This window comes from Mauremys reevesii, linkage group 1, assembly GCF_016161935.1.
Source record: "Mauremys reevesii isolate NIE-2019 linkage group 1, ASM1616193v1, whole genome shotgun sequence".
Taxonomy (NCBI): Eukaryota; Metazoa; Chordata; order Testudines; family Geoemydidae; genus Mauremys; species Mauremys reevesii.
In genome coordinates this window covers 156,558,690-156,579,344 of record NC_052623.1, presented here as the reverse complement: position 1 = coordinate 156,579,344, position 20,655 = coordinate 156,558,690, and the positions used below count along the sequence as shown (strand labels likewise).

The 20,655-nt window shown below is 39.3% G+C and overlaps 1 protein-coding gene across 13 annotated transcripts in view; it reads left to right on the top strand.

Annotated features, from left to right (window-relative positions):
• The window catches only part of CASK (calcium/calmodulin dependent serine protein kinase), a 407,811-nt gene that overhangs the window by 325,842 nt on the left and 61,314 nt on the right, over positions 1-20,655 (top strand). For all 13 annotated transcript variants that reach the window (XM_039525884.1, XM_039525847.1, XM_039525842.1 and 10 more), the window contains 2 exons: positions 10,255-10,332; positions 16,821-16,901. In XM_039525884.1, coding sequence (XP_039381818.1) covers positions 10,255-10,332; positions 16,821-16,901 — 159 coding nt within the window. The remainder of the gene's footprint in view (positions 1-10,254; positions 10,333-16,820; positions 16,902-20,655) is intronic.

Below are 20,655 nucleotides of genomic sequence, written 5' to 3'. Positions count from 1 at the left end.
ATCTGTGATGGACTTCATTTTTTCAAGATAATAAAATGTTTGTTTTCTCCAGATGACATGACAACTTTTGTGTAGAGCAAGGAATTTTTTTTACTAGTTAAAAGGAATCTTTGAAAATTTGAAGTGATAGGTTAAAACTTCCCATTTCAGACTGTTAGCTTGAAAGTGGAAAGTGAACTGTGTCCTCCTCCCAAAGAAGCAAGCTCCTTTTATGTAGACAAGCAGTCAGAAGCTTTAACTTCTGGGAGACAGAGTTAGTCATCAGACATGGACAGATTAATTTGTTGTGGGTACCCTCTTCACTGTATTTGTGTGCACAATTCGTTAAAATAATTCTTGCGTTTTTAAGAAACTGCACCCTTCAGTTAACTTGCTATAATGACAATTTTGTGTTTACCTTAAATATCTGCTTTTTGCTAATGCATGGATTGCAACTGCTATCCTTTTGGGGGCTACTCATTAAGCCTTTAAATTTTGATTTTCTGTACGGTAAATACAGAAGCCCAATATTAAACGTTAAGATTGTAAGGTCAGGAACTCAAATCTAGGGAATTCCTAAGATTGCAATTGCCATGGCATTTTAAAACAACCATATTGTGCATTCTCTGCTATATGTTGTAGACAGAACATTTTATAACAGAGTAATGTATTCTTAACATTTAACCAGGGAAAAAAGAATAGGAAAAGTGCAACTTGGTTGAGTTAACGTTGCCTTTATTTTTGAAATTTCCTGACTTACTAATTCTTGGTCATATTACATTATTGCTAGGTTTTTTTCACTTAATTTCCTATGACTTTTAATTATAGGTTAAATCAGGGGTAGGCAACCTATGGCACAGGTGCCGAAGGTGGCACGCAAGCTAATTTTCAGTGGCACTCTCACTGCCCGGGTCCTGGCCACTGGTCCAGGAGCCTCTGCATTTTAGTTTAATTTTAAATGAAGCTTCTTAAACATTTAAAAAAACCTTATTTACTTTACATACAACAATAGTTTAGTTATACATTATAGACTTATAGAAAGAGACTTTCTAAAAACGTTAAAATGTATGACTGGCACACGAAATCTTAAATTAGAGTAAATAAATGAAGACTCGGCACACCACTTCTGAAAGGTTGCTGACCCCTGGGTTAAATTATAGGTTGTATGGAGAAAAAAGTAAGATAATCAACTAGTGCACCTTTGTCTCCACTGACTTCGGTGGAGCTTGTAAGTCCTTTGAACCAAGAATAAACTTCCATCACCCTTACTTTACATGCAGTAAAGTACTAAATGTAAAGAGTGGCAAAACTTCATCCCTTAGTGAATTGTGTGCCCATATGTGTGATAAAAACATCTACTGCCTGTGATCGGTATGCAGTTTTCAAATGGTGAAACCAGTATCTATTGCTAAATTAAAACAGATTTTTTTTTTCAAACCAATTAAAGGCAAAATTCCTCAGTGGGGACTATGCCTATATGAAATGTCAGTCTTCGGTCATTTTTGCTGTAGCCCTGTTTAAATAAACATGCAGTTGAGTTTTTAAAATAGCAAAATTGGCATTGGTATGTGTGGGGCAGGCAGGGAAGAATCATCTTTAGTAAACTCCAAAACAGCTGAAGGGGTTTTACTCAGCCTTTCAGAAAAAAGTGTCAGCCTTATTATTCTTCTGGAATCTTCTGGGTTTATATGATTTTTCTCTTGCAAAGGCCTTTGAAGGAAATTGGGGAAGTGCACAATCAGATTTTGTTTCAGGAACATTAACAAAATCATGGACCAGATCATGCCCCAAGACCCACCCTCAAAAGGACCTGCCTGTGAATCTCCCCACTTTTGGGTGGAACGGAGAGGAGAGGGTTTGCATGCATTCATGGCACATTCTTCCCCTTCACTCTGCAGAGGCCTCTCTTTGTGGTCCGGGTCTATCCAGGGGAACAAGAGTGAGAGAGGAGTGTGGGCAGAAATAGGATGATGCTGTGTATCTCCCCTCTCTGGTTGTATGAAAATTAGTTTAAAATAATAATACAACTACAATGTTTGCTTTTTGAATTTCCCTCAGTAATCATGAATAAGGCTTTTGTTTATGGTCAGGTTCTCGTGCACTATCAAAATAGTGCAGTTATTTATTTATTCCATTTTAAACAATAGTTTAAACATTTTTCAACTATTCAAATTCTAATAAACAATAATTTCATGGAAACATTTTCTAGTTGTGTTGAATTTTATGAAAGCCTATTATGTTTTTTATAAAGGACCTAGAACAATGAGCCCCCAACCTGTTTGGAGCCTTTAGGCCACCAACACAATACAAATGATAAGTAATAATTTTTACAGAACCTAAATTTGGGGCTAAATTTGATCAGACAGTATCACTTCAACCACATTTTGCATACAGAATAGTTTGATTTATTTATGCCTTTGTATTCTCTTAGGATTTCTCAGAATTAAATGTTAATCCCAATTGGGATGTTCAGGATTTGTAGCATGCTCCAGGTATTAACAGGTACCCTGTACTTTGAAATTTACTGTGCCCTCTACTTACTTGAATGTTAACTTTAAGATCTTACTCTATTAGAGAACAGTACTAGTCCTTTGCATTTGTGGCTATGATCACTAAGTAACTGACATTAATATGATCCAGTGAAAGAGGGGTTGCTACTGCTTTAGCAGAATTTAACAGTTTTTAGTGCAATTTGTTTTATGGTCTTCTGTGATCCTGATTTTTATACAAGGACAAATAAAAATAAGACAAAATAGATACTGTATATTTTTGGCTAAGTTTTAAAAATTGGGTAAATGGGACTGTCATCACAAGAAAAGGTAGCTCTGTTGCTGCCATAACCTCTGGTTCAGTTGCATATTCATGACCACTTAGGTTAGCTAGAGTTGAGAGGTGGGGAGAGTTGGATACTCTATTGTCAAGAGAAAACAGAGTTCTTTGCAACTTCAAGATGTATTTTATTGTCAGCTTATGATATATAGAATAGGGGCAAGAAGATTGTGTGTAGCAGGAATTGAGTAATGTGTATAAAATGAGTACACCATTCTGAATGAGTGGGATGTGTTTTGAAAGTGTATATATGTGTGTACATACAGAAATATTTTTTAAAAATCTGATACAGTTAATATAATCACATTTAATACAAACTTGGAAGAAAAACAGTTTTATAGTAGATGGGGGGGCAGGAATAGATACTCTTAAGGAAAACATTTGTTAGTCAATAATTGATAATTATCTAAATCAGAAACTTAACAGGGAAGAATCAAGGCTAGAGAGAGTTTGTTAAAGTGAACATTGCCAAAAAGGTGCTTCAACAAACTGAGAAGTCGTCCATGAGACATGCAGTAATCTAGAAATGCAGTGCCTGACCCACCTTCTTTAAATAACATTAGGTTTTAAGTCTTGAACGTGTTTTTAAAAGCCTGATGCTGAAATGTTGTATGCAATTAGGTCTTGAAGTATTTAGAATGCATGGGTTTTGCTAAGCAAAATTAGTGAAACGTAGTATAAAAACTCCCTGGCAGATCCTTGGAAAAGGTTCCAGTGATGGAAAGCACACTGGAAGGGCACCCGTAACTCCTCCTTTGCTGGGAGCCCAGACCTGTGATTAGCACACCTCAAACGTGGGTGGCATTGGCTGAAGAAGGGGGCATGATCAGGCAGCTAAGAACACACTGGTTCAATGCATTCCCTGGGGAGCCTCCAGTGGTGATATTTCTCTGGAGCCCATGGCACAGTTTGAACCATTGCAGAACCCCCAAGAGAAGGTGGTGGTGCAAACACCTGCCTTCCCCTGTGGATGAATCCCCTGTAGCACAGCTGCAAACAGTCTTTTCTGTGCCAGTGTGAGTAAACCAAGAAGTAGTTTATTTAGTGTTCATCTATAAGTAGTTACAAAAGTAGTCTACAGAGATTTTCTTGTACAGTTTGCAAATTATAAAACTGTTCATGTGAGGGTAATTTCTTTATATTTAAATCAAGGAAACAATATCCTTGTTCATGACCATTAGCCCACATACCTTTTGAAGGCAGATTATTGGACCATACATTTCTAAAGTATAAGGTGGGTTCTAAGTGGCCACTGCTTCAGGAAGCCAATGTTTCTGTGAAGAGCTAGTTAGGGAACATCCACAATTGAAGTGGATGCTGGAACACACTGATTCACAGTAAACATATTTGCAAAATATCATTAGAAGTTAATCTTCATTGTAATACTCAGTGCTCACCATTACTGAAATATTATTGCAGGTTAACTTTTAATGATACTTCAGCAAATACTTCCTAAACTTGTGAGTGCTAGATAATAATGGACTGTAAAGCAGAAGCTACTGCAGTGCATTACTCTGATTAGCTCTTCATAAAAGTAGCTAGTCTACTCATTTCCTTATGCAGTAGTGGGAAGCTTCTTGGAAAATATCTTCAGATATGGATGGGGCACTACTTTAATGCTCTCTGGCTCAGGCTCCTGCTGCTTTACTGCATATTGTAGACCCTGCTGTCTCTTGCAGACTCGTGTTCTTATCTGGTTGAAAGCTTCTCATCCATTTCTGTGTCCAGTATGGAATAGTTATTGTTGATGGGGCTTAATGTGTTTTTCTGACCACACGTAATTTCATAAATGCAACAAATTTCTGCCCAAATCTAGTGGTCTGGCTATTAGAGTTGAAAGTCAGAGATCTGAAACAAATAAAGGATTTGATTCCACCCTCCAAATATCTGAGTGTGCATTGCCATGTGAAAATTTAGAGACCACCTTCAGAACCAGTCTGTTACTTTTTTCATGTCCTAAAAATAACAGCTGAAAGTAGAAGTGTGTACATGTATATCCTTGTTTGTGTGTGTAATATAATATGTAAAAAGGAAGAGCATATGTAAAAAAAAAATTACAAAAAATTAAGGTATTTAAAAATTAAGGAATAAAAATAACTAGCAGTGATGCTTACATTTTGATTAAACTATTATAGTTTTAATTTTCAAAAATAATATTAGTAAACCTGTAACAATGAAATGCATTGAAGCATATCTAAATGTCTGTGTATATCCAGAGTGAAAGCACTAGGCTATCTGCATCATTGCACACTGCACACCATGGAATGTATCGCCACACCAGCCGATATTGGCCAGGCTGTAGTGGTCATGGTAGGGGTAGGCCAGAGCAAGAGCCATGAAATCGTACATACTGATCCACTTGATCCAACAGCACATGCAAATATCATGAAGGTGCTGCAGACCTTGTTCCAGACGATAAGTTGGATGGAATATTAGCTGCTGTGGCTTTGTTGCAGCCTGTCATCCTAGCCATGGTTTTGGTGTGAATTTGAGAAATCTCACGCACTCTTGTACTCCACCCTTATAACACCTCATTAGTCACGCTTTATGTAGATGGAGTGGATTTCATCCCCAACAGATTACTAATTAAAAAGCAGAAAAAGGAAGCAGGTGCCTTCTTCTGTTAGGGTTATTGTGAAATAAAATAGCATCCTTTCCCAATGCTGCTTCATTTCATATTTTTAAAGATGTATACCATTATATGCCCTTATTTTAGCTGTGGCTTTATCATCAAATCTTTTAGTGCATCTAAAACAGGAACACATCCACTACTAATCTCTTGCATAAGTATCTAATCATTAGTTTAATCTTTGTTGGAGATGAATCTAAAATGTATAAGTAAGGACAGCTGAAGTTAGGTGATGGGTGGGTGTTTGTCTTACACTGTTAAATATAAATTATGTTATGCATATGTTAATGTATATTTAAATAAAACTGAAAAACAGCCAGGTCTTATCAAGTTATTTTACCCTCAAAATGTAAATATACACAGTTGTGCAAATCTTTATAACTTTGTAACTAAGAACATAGACTCAAAGGTCAGAGGGGTAGCCGTGTTAGTCTGGATCTGTAAAAGCAGCAAAGAGTCCTGTGGCACCCTATAAACTAACAGACGTTTTGGAGCATGAGCTTTCGTGCATGTAGTGCATCCGACGAAGTGGGTATTCACCCACGAAAGCTCATGCTCCAAAACGTCTTAGTCTATAAGGTGCCACAGGACTCTTTGCTGCTTTTATAGACTCAAAGGGACTTCCTGATTCACTGAATCCAGTCCCTTGCTATCACAGGCAACCAGGTCATATGATCTCTTATAAACTTATCAAGCACCATCTTAAAACCAGTTAAGTTTCTTGCCCACACTACTCCTATTAGACCTCACTCCTCTAATGGTTAGAAACTTAGTCTTCTAATTTCTAATCTAAATTTACTCCTGGCCAGTGTATACCCATTTGTTCTTGTTTCAACATTGTCCTTTATCTTAAATAGCTCTTCTCCTTCCCTGAAGTTTGCCCCTGTGATGTGTTTATAGAAAGCAGTCATACCTGGTCTCGGCTTTCATTTTGCTAGGCTAAACAAACCAATCTCTTTCACTTTCCTCTCATAAGCTAGGCCCTCCATTCTCTTGATCTTCTTAGTAGCCCTTCTGTGCCTCTGTTCCAAATTTGAATTCATCTTTCTTGAACATGAGTGACGAGAATCAGACACAGTAATCCAGGAATTAATCTCACACTTCTTATCAAACTGTCTGTACTGGGCTATCTTGATTATTACTTCAAAAGTTTTTTTTTTCCTTACTTAATTGGCCTCTCAGAGTTGGTAAGACAACTCCCACCTTTTCATGCTCCCTGTATGTGTATATATATCTCCTCAATATATGTTCCATTCCATGCATCCGAAGAAGCGGGCTGCAGCCCACGAAAGCTTATGCTCAAATAAATTTGTTAGTTTCTAAGGTGCCACAAGTACTCCTGTTCTTTTTGTGGATACAGACTAACACGGCTGCTACTCTGAAACCAGTCTTACTAATAATTTCCCATGTAGCACTGTATCACATGCTTTACTGAAGTCCAGATATATTCAGTCTACAACATTTCCCTTGTCTAGAGAATTATTTACATTATCAAAGAAGGATATTGATCAAGTTAGTGTGGCAAAGGGAATATTCACAGCTTTTCAGTGGAGCGCACAGCACTTGGTTCTAGACCTGGAAAACCCTCCGATAATAGAATTTTAAGTCGTGACATTTTTATTCATAAAAAAAAGCTATATTAGGGTTTAAAACCTCTAAAAATTGCTTACCTTTTTTCTCTGACTCAGCTGTCTGTAGAGCAAACTCATGGTATTAAGGGAGCCACACTTGAAAAGCAAAGGGAAAAAGTATGGGCAAAATAGCACCCAGACATTTTTTTAACACTCTAAAAACTTTTCTCAAATGTATTTTCTGTTAAGTATGTGACAGGCATAGAATTACACAACCTATGATCAAAGAATGTTATCTAGCCTGCAAGAACTAGAGGCATGTCTATACTACAAACTTAAGTCAACATCAGGCTTTGGCTACACTTGCACTTCAAAGCGCTGCCGCGGCAGTGCTTTGAAGCGCTAAGTGTAGTCAAAGCGCCAGCGCTGGGAGAGAGCTCTCCCAGCGCTGTCCGTACTCCACCTCCCTGTGCGGAATAATCTAGAGCGCTGGGAGCTGCGCTCCCAGCGCTGGGGCTTTGACCACACTGGCGCTTTGCAGCGCTGGAGAGGGTGTGTTTTCACACCCTGCTGCAGCGCTGCAAATTTACAAGTGTAGCCAAGGCCTCAGTTAAGTTGACATCCAGCCGCCGCAGTAATTAAGTCAGCAGTGCCTGTCCACGCCAGTGCACTGTGAGCAGCTATACCACAGTGCAACTCGCTGCAGGGGTTTTTGGGAAGGGCGTGCAATGCCTGCCAGGGGGGACTGGGAACGTGGCTTCAATGTCCGATTGTGCAGTTTTCTCTCTCACTCCCCGATTTCAACTGGAACCCATAATATTTTGCGCCTTTTTTTCAAAAGGCTGGCATAGCCACACATATGCCATATCCCAAGAAGGTTGGCCCCCGCTCTGCTGTGCACTATTGTGAGCATTACAAATATCACATGCCTTATCCTGCAGTATTTCCAGAGCTAGGAGGGGAACTGCTGCACAGAACATGGCAATGTCCTTCAAGCAGCCCTGCTGGAAACCATAGAACAAAACAATTCCCAGTTGCTGTTGGCAGTCGCGCAGCAGCTGAATGCAGTGGAGTGCCATTTCCGGTCCTGGGAACCAGGCACTGACTGATGGGATCGCATTGTTATCCAGTTATGGGACAATGACCAGTGGCTGCAGAACTTTTGTATGTACAAGGCCGCTTGCCAGAAACTGTGCGGAGCTCTCCCCAGCCCTGCACTAAAAGGAGACCTGCTCTGACACTGGAAAAGCGAGTGGTGAACACTGTGGAGAAGCTTGCAATGCCAGATTGCTACTGATCAATGGGGGAATCAATGTGGAGTTGGTCAATCCACTGTAGGGCTTGTTGTGATCCAAGCAGAGCCATTAATTGCCTTTTGCTCAGAAGAGTAGTGACTCTGAGCAATGTGCAGGAGATACTGGATGGTTTGGCCGTAACGGGGTTCCCTAACTGCGGTGGGGCGATAGATGGCGCACACATCTCTATCTTGGCACCAGACCACCTTGCCAAAGAGTACATAAACAAAAAGGGCTACTTTTCAATGGTGCTGCAAGCACTGGTGGATCACTGGGGTGTTTTACCAACATCAAGGTGGGATGGTCCGGGAAGGGGCATGCACACACATCTTTAAGAACACACATCTGTTCAGAAAGCTGCAAGCAGGGACTTTCTTTCTGGAACACAAAATAACCCTTAGTGACGTTGAAATGCCAATAGTGATCCTGGGAGACCCTGCCTACCACTTCCTCCCATGGCTCATGGAGCCGGACACCTGGACAGCAGCAAGGATCGCTCAGCAATTGGCTCAACAAGTGCAGAATGGTGGTTGAATGTGTCTTTGGCCCTTTAAAGAGTTGCTGGCACAATTTGCTCATTAGACCTCATTGAAAGTAATATCCCTGTGGTTCTAGCTGCTTGCTGTGTGCTCAGTAATATCTGAGAGGCAAAGTTTCCACAGGAGGGAGGCAGATAGACTGTCTGCTAATTTTGAGCAGCCAGATACCAGGGCTATAAGATCAGCTATGCAGGAGGTGCTGTGGGGGAGGGAGAGGAGTGGGAACAGGGCACGCTTGGGGGAAGGGGTGGAACTGGGCAGGAAGAGAGGTGGTGGGGGCAAAGCAGGGATGGGAAGAGGTGGGGTGGAGTAAGGGCTTGGGGCGGAGCAGTGGTTGAACACCCCCTGGGGCAAGAAGGAAGCCAGCGCCTGTGCCTAATACCACGACTTCATGTATTTTGTAGGTTTGTAAATGTAAAGTACTTTCTTATATTTATAAGAAGGCACCTTTCGTTAAAAATCTATTTAAAATATGCTGGATTGTTTCTATTTACAAAGTCACTTTCTATACTAGTAATCTGATGGAGCTGGGGATTATTCAGAAAAAGATCTCTGGACCCTATGTTTAAAGCAAATACAATACACTGAATGCTTCAGGTTGAAGGAAGTAAATATATGGCTTATTCATTTCTGAAATATATGATTATTCCCTTAAACTAGGCTCACTTTGAGAGGGCTGAACATAGGTAGTCAACTCTTTCTTGTCTTTGTATTTTTTTTATTTAGGTTTTTCAAAAATATTTTCTAAAATAGATGAGAAGTGAAGGCCTTTGATTTCATATTTAAACATGCTGGTATTGATGCTGTTGATAGAAAATCCTGGTAAAGAGAGGATAATCCTTTGTGTGAACATTCCTTCCTGGAAGGAGTAATTTTCCACTTTTCCCAAGACTTAGGTTTCTGTAGCAATTAATTTGAAAAGCTTTTCTGTCTGAAGTTGCATTGTCTCATGCTATGAACTTTAGTTAAAATTTGTATAATATTTGGAGTACTTGACATTTGATTTGTTGGAAAAAGTGAGAATTCTGGATTAATTTAAAATATTTAACAGAATGTATGATTTATCATGAGTTATAGTGCCACTTATTCAAAGTTCACAGAAATATTTGCACAAGTGTTGTGGTTCCCAGAGTCTCCTATTGAAAATGCATGGGAAGCACAGAAAATCCCACAACCTCTCTAAACTTTCCCATGATAGCCTGTACATTTTGAATGGATGGCACTGTGTTCAGGAAATGTTTTTTTTAAAAAAAATAGTTTGTTTGCTAAACTTGTACATAAAACACCGTGAGGCTTGTAGTTTAGCACAGATATTTTAACCATGTTATTGTATATAGGCTGTTGGATTCAATTATGTTGAACACTAACAAAGTAGCACACAATTACAGTGTTCTATTTCCTTTTGATTTCAGCTTTATGACAAAATTAACACAAAATCTTCACCGCAAATCAGGAATCCTCCAAGTGATGCTGTACAGAGAGCCAAAGAGGTAAGTGATTTTGAAATGCATTTGAGACTTTCAGACTTTTATTTTGTTTGTTTAATGTGAAATTCTTTCATCATAATACAGTGCCGATGCTCTACTCTGGCTCCTAAATTTGACTGACTGAAAATGTTTTTACCCTTGGTTATATGGCATGCTTTGTAAATGTATCATTTCCCAGACTGTAAGGAATGTTTTCATTATGAAGCCTCATCATATAATCTCTGACTTGTCAGTAGGGATATAAAAAAGAGGCGCTTTGTCCTTGGACAAGTGTAATCATTTGCATATATTTTATATTTGGTGGGTTTGAATGCAGCAAAAGTTTGAAGCTTGTATAATTTCTCAAATAACACTTTTCTTTAGAAATGTCTATTAATCTAATCCAGATTTGCTTGCTTTTTATTGCATCTGCAAGAGAAAGTTAGTTTAATGCCAAAAAGGGGGGAGGAGGGAAGTCAGATGCAGAGCAGCAGGACATATGACTCAAAATGGCCAAAACCAATAAAAACAGAGTTACTTCACTTTTATGCCTGTTAAACTTAGGGCGAACTCTAAATACAGAATTGTGATCTATAGTGCCAGTCAAAAATAAGCATTTAGTTGTTTCACATATGATGGCTGAAAACCATTGCTTACAGTAAGGCTAAAATTCAAATGAGAAAAGACATTTTGACTCACAATATGTAATAACTGAAGTCATACTGACATTTCCCCGGAAAGTTTCTCTCCTGATTCCCTAACTACTTTTTATTGAAACATGTCTTTGTGCCAGATTGGCAGACTTTCACATCCCAAGCATACCTTCTGAGCAGCCCTCACAATTTTAACCGGTCTTTTATGTCTTTGTCCATCCAAATCTATCCCTTCTCCCACTTCCCCACATCTGTCTTATATACCTTCCATCAAATCACTCTTATCCAGCCAAACTCGTGCTTCTCTGGAACCCTATGGAGTAGATTGGGGGCTGCTGGTTCCTGGCCTCAAGAAATATCAGTGTGGCACAGCCGAGTCTGGAAGGTTACCTGCACCTGGAGCCACTACGGGCCAGGAGCCTCTCAGAGGAGACTGTGCTTGCAGCTACAGGTAGAGAAAAGGAGGTAGAGGGCCCACAAAGAGGCACCCCTACCAACTCTGTAGAGAGCATTACTCAGCCTCCCTACAGCAGTGAAGAAGTGGTGAGCTTGTTTCCTGCAGGGGTTCAGACAGTGCGCCTGTGTAGGAGGGGCTGGCCATACAGTACAATGCAGGCACAAGGGGTTCTCCCTGTGTTAGAGGGAGCAGACAGGTCCACTGACAAATGCCTATGAGCCCTGCAGCACATTTTATACCTGAATGCCTTTGTGACCGGGGTGGGGGCCACACTGCGGTTGCTCAATTAGGGAAAACTGCAAAGAATGGGGAAGACAATCCCCAAAACTGGTGGGTGTTCCAATACTTAGATTTACCAAGCCAGCACTAAACAGCTTCTACAGTACCTTACTGGTTACAGAGAAGCCAAAACACAGTTCCCTTAAAAGCAACCCATCCTTTGAGCTTCTTCCCAGACAGCCAAGTCAAATGTAAAAGTTCTACCAATCCCAAAGGATCGGACACATTATCTCCCAGGGTAATAAATGTCAGATCTTACCCAAATACAGACGTACATCAAATTCTTATTAACTAAAATAAAATTTATTTAAAAAAAAAAAGTGTGTGTGAGTATTGGTCAAAAGATCATTATACATACAGACATGAGTACAGTTCTGAGATCAGTTTCATAGTAGAGATGGTGAGCTTTGAAGTTGCAAGGAGATCTTAGAATTAGTCCATAGTTTCAGTCCAGTGTTTCATATCCAGGGTGATCCAGATGGAACTGGAGAGCTCAGTCTTACAACTCAAACTTCCCCTGAAATAAAGCTCAGGCAGATCCAAGATGAAAGGATCAGGTCCCAAGAGTCCTTTATACAGTTTTCTGCTAGGTTATGATAGCTTTGAAGTAGAACTACCTGGTCTCTATGCATACTCAAGTAACTACACCTCTACCCCGATATAACGCGACCCAATATAACATGAATTCGGATAAAACGCAGTAAAGCAGCGCTCGGGGGGTGGGGGAGGGAGCTGCGCACTCCGGCAGATCAAAGCAGGTTCGGTATAACGCGGTTTTACCTATAACACAGTATGATTTTTTGGCTCCCAAGGACAGCGTTATATTGGGGTAGAGGTGTAGTTGCATTCATCAGCATAAGGTAATTATCCATTAAGCAGTTTATAAACAGTTAACCACAAACCTTAAAGTGAAATGTAGACATGATATTATCACATTTACGTTTCATCTAAATGTTAATATTTCCTTTTGACCTCTGAATCAATAGCTAAAATAATACACAGGAACTGTCTATTTACATGGTTAACACCTAACAAGATATAAGTAAACGCATATAATTAGTATTACCTCCAATTCTCTAACAATACAGGATTGCATTTCAAAACTCTAGTCTATTTAACATAACTAGGTTAAAACTATTTCTAAGGAATAGTCCTAATTACCATTTATATACTTTTCTAATATGTCTTTAAAAGTGGAATCTGCAAGCTGTTTAGCCCTTTCTGGCCATGTCTCACAGCTTTCAAATACCTTTAGTGATCCTATTTTGGGTTCTCAGTATTTCCCTACAAAACCAATACAGCTTGGCAAAAATGCCCCTAAACAACCAATACATGAGGGCAATAAAGTTTGCTCTGCAAAAATCAGACTGGGTTGGGAAATTAGTAGTTGCTCAAAGGTAGATGTGTGAAGAAATACTTCCTTTTGTTTGTTTTAAACTTGCTGCTTATTAATTTCATGTGCTGACCCTTAGTTCGTGTGTTATGAGAAGGAGTAAATAACACGTCCTTATTTATTTTCTCCACACCAGTCATGATTTTATAAATCCCTATCATATCGCCCCTTAGTCATCTCTTTTCCAAGCTGAAAAGTCCCAGTCTTATTAATCTCTCCTAATACGGAAGCTGTTCCATACCCCTAATCATTTTTGTTGTCCTTTTCTGTACCTTGTCCAATTCTAGTATATCTTTTTTTTGAGATGTATGCAGATGTAGTTGCCCCAATATTCAAGATGTGAGCATACCATGGATTTATATAAAGGCAATATGATATTTTCTATCTTATTATCTATCCTTTTCCTAATGATTCCCAACATTCTGTTAGCTTTTTTGACTGAGGAAGTCTTCCATCATCATCTTTCCTGATTACTAGCAAGGAGAATCCCCTCTCCCCTACAGCCCACTGCACCCCATCCACCATCTGCTGGGTAGGAGAATGTCTACTTGCATTCTCTGTTACCAAACGGTATCTCTTCCTTTCACCAGCTGCCGGGAGGAAGAGTGCTCTTTCCTTCTAGTTGCTGAGAAGGATGGTTTCCTTTTCCCTTCTTCAGTCCCTCTGTGAGCAAGGAGAGAGGGTCTTTTCTTGCTTTCTCAGATACCAAGAAGCAGACAACTCCCCACAGGGTCTGTGTCCCATCTCACTTTCTTAAGGGAGGAAGAATAGTCTTGAGGTTAAGGTGCTAGACTGGGATTCAAGAGATCTGCATTCGGTTCCTGGCTTTGCCATAGACTTCCTGTATGACTTTGGACAAACCAATTAATCTTTCTGTGCCTCAGTTCCCCATCTATAAAATGGGGATAATAATTTCCCTAACTCACAGGGGTATTGTGAGAATGAATCCATTAGTGTTTGTGAGGTGCTCAGATTCTATGTTGGTGGGCTCCAAACACATACCTCAATATAGATAGATTAATAATACAACAGGTTTCCACTATTGAAATTGAGGCACAAAAAGTAGAAGTGACTTGACCAAGGTCTAGATTAGAATGAGGATTAAAGAATCAACTGGTAGGTAGTAATGATAGCTGATATTAAGTATTGAAACTGTCAAATAACTCATGGGTACTATAAAAATTATTGTGCTTATAAGATACCATACTAGATAAAGTGTTAGGTTTCTGATTTTGTAGTGTTAGTATAATTGATATTGGAGGAATTAAGGCAGATCTATTTTACTGTAAAGGGACAGACTTTCAAAAGTTGACTTCCCTTTTTCCGGTACAGTTTGTTGGTGCAGTTTTATGTGAATTATTTTTTGTCCCAGAATTGCAGTCAGCTGGATATTTAAATAACTGACTTGCAGGTGTAATTAAGTTCTTAGATGGTCAAGTGTTCTAAATTGCATACACCATGATTTCTCAAACGGGATCATCACTTGTGTAGGGAAAGCCAGTGTGTTTACCTGCCCCGTCCGCAGGTCCGGCCGATCGCGGCTCCGGGCCAATGGGAGCTGCTGGAAGCGGCGCGGGCCGAGGGACTTACTGGCCACAGCTTCCAGCAGCTCCCATTGGCCCAGAGCAGCGATCCGCGGCCAGTGGGAGCTGCGATCCGCCGGACCTGCGGACAGGGCAGGTAAACACACTCGGCCCGGCCCGCCAGGGGCTTTCCCTACACAAGCGGCGACACCTGTTTGAGAAACCCTGGCATACACAGATAACTATTGGAGTAAAGTTTTGCATGCAGTTATTTGCGCTTGCAATTTTGCAGACACAGTAAAGTTGAGGCTGAAAGTTTAGCCCAATATTAATGTTTTAAATAGATAATTACAACAAGATGAAGGCTTCTGTGCAATATAAAATATATCACATGAAAACAATCCAGTATTTCTTTCCCAGATGATATGTTTTACCAATTTTGATTTTATATACCTTAAAAACAAGCAAATTATCCCTTACCAGGCTCTAAAAGAACCTTTGCAGGCACCAAATTAATCATTTTGCAATTTACTTAGAAAAAAGAATAGGAAGCTTGTCAGTATCTGAATTCCTTTAATATTGTTAATTCCAGGATGGTTCACACGTCTGTTTTTAGCACAGAAAAATAAACATACTCAGAGAGTTAAGGCAGCAACTTGAGTGTAGAAATAAGACTCAAATGTGCATTTCAGAAGCTTCTAGAGAGTATGGAATCTATTCTCCTTTTAAGTCCTGTGTGTTTTATACATGTAACTACAACCTACCAGGGCCGACCTTATGGATACGCGACATGGGCGATCGATTGGTCAGGGCTGCCGTCCAAGTGCCACAAGCTGGCAGGCCTGGTCTGAGTGCAGGCGAGCCAGAGGACTGGAGCCCCTGGCCAGCCAGGCCAGGAGGGCGGGCAGGGCCACCTGTTGCCGCCAGCCTGGCAGGGAGGCGCAGGCAGCAGAGCTTGCCCCTGCAGACCCAGCAGGCCAGCCCTTGGGTCTCCCCTTCCCTCAGGCTCTCCTCCTGTTAGACAGTTGGGGGGGTATGGCCAGGGGAGCCCCAGGGCTCAGAAACTCCTCCCTGTGCAGCCCGGCTGGGCTCTGGGGCCAGGAGCTGCACCCCACATGGCTGGGTTCTGGGGCTGCACCGTGCACCCCACACTGCTGGTCTCAAACTCAAACAAAGGGTGCCAAAATATGAGTTCACTCAGGGCGCCATTTTCCTACAGACAGCCCTGCAACCTACAATCCACCAGTAAGTGAAACCACATATAAAAATGTGCAAATACTCAGAATAACTTATTCAGCCCACAATAAGTATAGTGACTCATGCCCATGTGACAAAATTGAGTTGTATATCTTGCACGTTCAACCATGAGAGCTAAAATGCAGCTTTAGCAGAATGCTGGAGTTTAAAAATGCACCCTGTTTACCTTTCTGTGGAAAGATGAGAGAGAGTGATTTGAGGAGGAGATCCTATCCTGAGTGGTGGGAGGGAGTATTTGTGCCAACCACATTGCTCTGCAGAATTTCCTACCAACTAATCTCTGGAGCCGCTGCCAGAAGCAGAGTGCTCTGTTTCCGCCATCCAAACAGCTGACTGTTGAGAATAAAATTAAAAATATCAGACTGTAAGGGACTGAGTTAAAATACATTTCCTTTTTTGCCCCAGTCATGAGATGAAATGCTCGTTTCTTTTTATAGAGTTGTGAGTTTTGTGGTGGTATAACAGATGGACCATCTATGGTTCATATTTTTAACCATTTAATTTGCAGAAGCAGTGTTTTAATCTGGATAATTGAAGATTTTATACATGGTTTTTAATTCTATTTAATATTTCAATTCTATTTTAATATTTCTTAGTCCCTATTCAGGCATGGAAACAGAGGTTGATACGAGCGACTTATATAGTTGCTGGTTAACACTTTACTTTTGCAGTTGCAATAATGACCTTTTAAAGAATATTTTCAGTTTGAGAAGAGACACTCTGTGTTCTTGAAATCTGTTCTTTCATTAGCAAAGAGAGACATCAATATGTGATATTTTATTCTTTTTGAAAAAAGTTCCCATTCTCAAAGACCCTTTACTGTCACAACCCATTGATCGTGTTGGTGCTACAGGGATTATGACCAACCTGAGTAAAGTATGCTTTTTACACTTCTGTGACAGAATAGAGAGCAGTTAGCTTTACTGACATTTGTGCTGTTTGTTTTGCAGGTATTGGAAGAAATTTCATGTTACCCAGAGAACAATGATGCAAAAGAGCTAAAACGTATTTTAACACAACCTCATTTCATGGTAAGCAAATACTGCTTTGGCTGTTCTTAAACACATTCCTCATGGAACATCAGCCAAGAATGTACTACCTAAAGCCTATAAGCAACAAAACAAAAGTATAGTTAACTGCACACAGATATATATTTAATCAGCATTTCTAATGTGCTAAGCTAGCACAGCAGCTGATATTGTTATGGGGCTGATGCATAATGCTTGCTACACTGAGGGACCATTGTTTGTTTGCTGCTTGTCATGAGGAGAATTGCAGCTTGCACACAGAGCTATTTTGCAGGTTTGAGCTCATCAGATAAGGGTGTTATTCCTTAAAATGTTTGTTTTTTAAAAGAAAATAATAAGAGAAACTAGTAAGAAAAATCTAAAGAGACTGACAATAAAGGTAACTCAAATCTAACAGACAGTAGCACTGAGTGAACCTTTTGTGACACAGTCACAAAGCAATGGAACTGTTCATTACGAAATCTTACAAAAATAGGGTAGGATGGAATCCTTTTTTAAACAAAATCAGTTAATGTTATTAACAGTTACATTCTTTGGCTCAATAGCCTGTTAAAACTATTTCACCCAGCCTAGTAGCTCTGTGGTTTGTCCTTCATACTACCGCGTGAGTAATCTAAGTTAGATTCCCAGTTCCAGGAACTTGTTTTGGGAGCTGACAGGGATGTAAAATGGAGAAAGGAACCTGTGGATCCCAGGAAGACATGGTGAGGATCCTCCTTTCTTCCAAACCAGTGTTGGGCAAAAATGTGTTTGTTCACTTTTTGAATTTTTCCTATATTTAAATCTAGATTGGGGTGAGTCAGACGGGTCGTACAGTTCAGTGAATTTGGAATTTTGTACCTAAGATAAACTATCTGGTATATTTCACATGTTTTTATTTTGGGGGCAGTGATGGCCTTACGTTCAGTGGTCTGAGCACCCAAAACTCTCTCTGAAATCACTATGTGAGTCTCTAACCCAAAGAATGAATATAAGGCGTTCCCAAGATTTTGCCCAGCTGAGGGCTGAATTGGCAATTTGCAAAAAAAACAAACAAACAAACAAACAAAAAAACACCACCACAAAGCCAACCAGAAAACAGTACCAGATTTTCATAAAATAAAGCAAATTGCAACCACCTTAATTTAATAGGCAGATGAAGCCTGCAAAGGCTACAGGTTACAGCATGTAGCATTCCAGCTGGATTATTTGAAGATCAGAGTAGTTCTGTACCTCAGCTGCTTGGTGTACCATTTGCCTGATGGCGATACCCACTCTGATAATGGTAGCAGAACCAGCTCTGCTTTAGTAGAGACAGTTGTTTACAATAGAAAAAATGAGACATTATGACTGCCATGCTTATTGTGGGAAGGGAAGGAAGCAGTAAAAATAAGAAATGGTACTGACTATTGCCCAACTTCTCTGTTTAAGTGGCTTATCCTGATTCAACTTTTTTTTTCCCCCCATGTAATACGTATCTTGGATTTACTGCAAAGACATCAGAAGTAAAAGCAGACAGAAGTCAATAATGTATGTGATTAGATGGCAGTTTGAAAGGCTAGCTGATCTGCTTTTATGTGCACACCATTTTCAAAGTAATCCCCAAATAATAATAAGCTATTAAAGATTTTCATATTGAGTCAAATGACAGGCAAAGTGTTATGCATCAGAAAACTACTTTTATATAAAAAATAATTAAGCTAAAGTGCTCATAGATGTTTGTTAAAACCACCTGTCAGAAAACTCTTGCAACAATTCTTTTTAAAATGTTTTTGATGCGGAATAAAAGACTGATTTCTCTTTTAAAGTGTTTAAATTATATTGATGGGTGGTTATTTCTAAGTAAAAAGAAGCTGTAAAAAATCTTCATTGCAAAAATGAAATGCTTACTCTTTATTTGTGAAAAATGTGAATCCTTCTCCCGCAGTTTAGGACATCAAGATAGATGAGCTAAACCCCTAGGCACCTTATCTGTGTCCCAGTGGACATAAGTCAGTAGACCTCACAGGGGACTGAGCAGAAATTATGTTTAAACTAGATGTAATTCATTAATTAGATTGTCAGAATCTGTAATTTTAGTCTCTGCTTTATGCTTTTGTACCTGCCTTTTGGTTTTAATTTATAGATAATTCTCTATTTCCTGAGAATTTTAAAGAGTTACTGTAAACAAATATCATTAGTCAGAGAGTATACCATATTAAAACACATTAACAAAGACAAGTTATTAATCCTAAAAAATGCAATCCAGTGAATCATTTTGGGGCTACTGACCTTATAAAGGAAATCATTTGACGTATAATTGGCACTTTGCCATGCTTCACTGACTCTTGAAAACCCCATTATGTAATGGTGGAGTGAGAGAACAAAATATTTGAAAACATATTAATTATTAACACTGTATGCAAGCAATGTAAGTAGAAATAACAGTACAGCGTGTTATACTGACAGCCTATTTTCAGTATGCCGTTAGAAAGCTAGTAAAATAAAATATATTCTAGTTGCTATATCATTGCAGTCTAATGCACTGAGAGTTAGGATACATGGTATAGTCAGTAGGATCACATGTCTTAAGCTAGTGTGTACTTAGGTTGTAAGGTTTGGACTTGTAAGCTTCATTATCTGAGGAATGTGATACCAGAATCAATAATTTTTAACAGAGGCCAAAAATGAATATAGCAAAGGCAAGTCAAAACAGCATAGATGGTGTTGAACATGAGTGACCCTGGTTAAACCAAACATTTTTCTAACTTCTGGCAATCAGTCATGCAATAAAGTTTTTTTACTTAATGCTCAATAAGGCCCAATCCTGAAAAGACTTATGTTCATGCTTAACTGAGCATTCTGTGTGGGTCATTCATTTTAAAGAATCTTTTATTTCAACCAAGAGCCACTGCAGCAGAGTAAAAGTCCCAAGGCAGAAGTTGCTGCACTTCAGAACATCACTTTCTCTTTGTTTTTCTAAGAAAGCAAAATCATTTCATGTACCTAATACAGAGGCAGCTGGCTGTAGATGGCTACTCTATCCAACTTTTGTCAAAAGTTAACAAAAAAAAATTGTCTAAAACTCATTAAAATACATTTCCACATTCATTGCCAAGGGACTCTTGTGGGTCAGCTCAAAAATAATTTCTTTGAAATGGCTCTCCAGCAGGACAGACACTTGCTAATCTCTGAAATGGTTCCTAAACTAATAACTTCCTAGAATGCTTACATTTATCTAGTTGTATTTTTTACAGGGCCTATATATGCATTAGTGTGTTTTTAAGTATGATACATTATTACTTGCAGGAAGTTCAAGCTCAAAGTTAGCCTTTCATATTTCTCATTCTGGGAGTTTTAAAAATGTTTGTTTAACCGTTGCCTGCCCAATGATTACAAATGAGATAATTCAGCTACTGCATAATTGGAGCAATGTTTGAATTTTCTTAAAATGTGGATATAAATTTTTAAAAATATAACCAGATAAATGTTGGTTTTAAATGTATGCTTTCTAGGAAGTGATTAGCAAGCGTCTGTCCTGCTGGAGAGTCATTTCAAAGAGATTATTTTCTTTGTACCACTATAACAGTAAATGTGAACAGTGGTGATATCTGCAAACTGGACTGTTCTTTTGCATCTATTTATGTGGCAACATTTGCAATGTTTTCCCGCACAGGGGGATTTTGCATTTTATATATTTAGGTATTTATAGTGCATCCATCACTATGTATCTTCCTTCATTGTTCCTTGCAGTGAATGATACAGAAATGTAGTGGGAAACAGCATTTATAACGTCTGC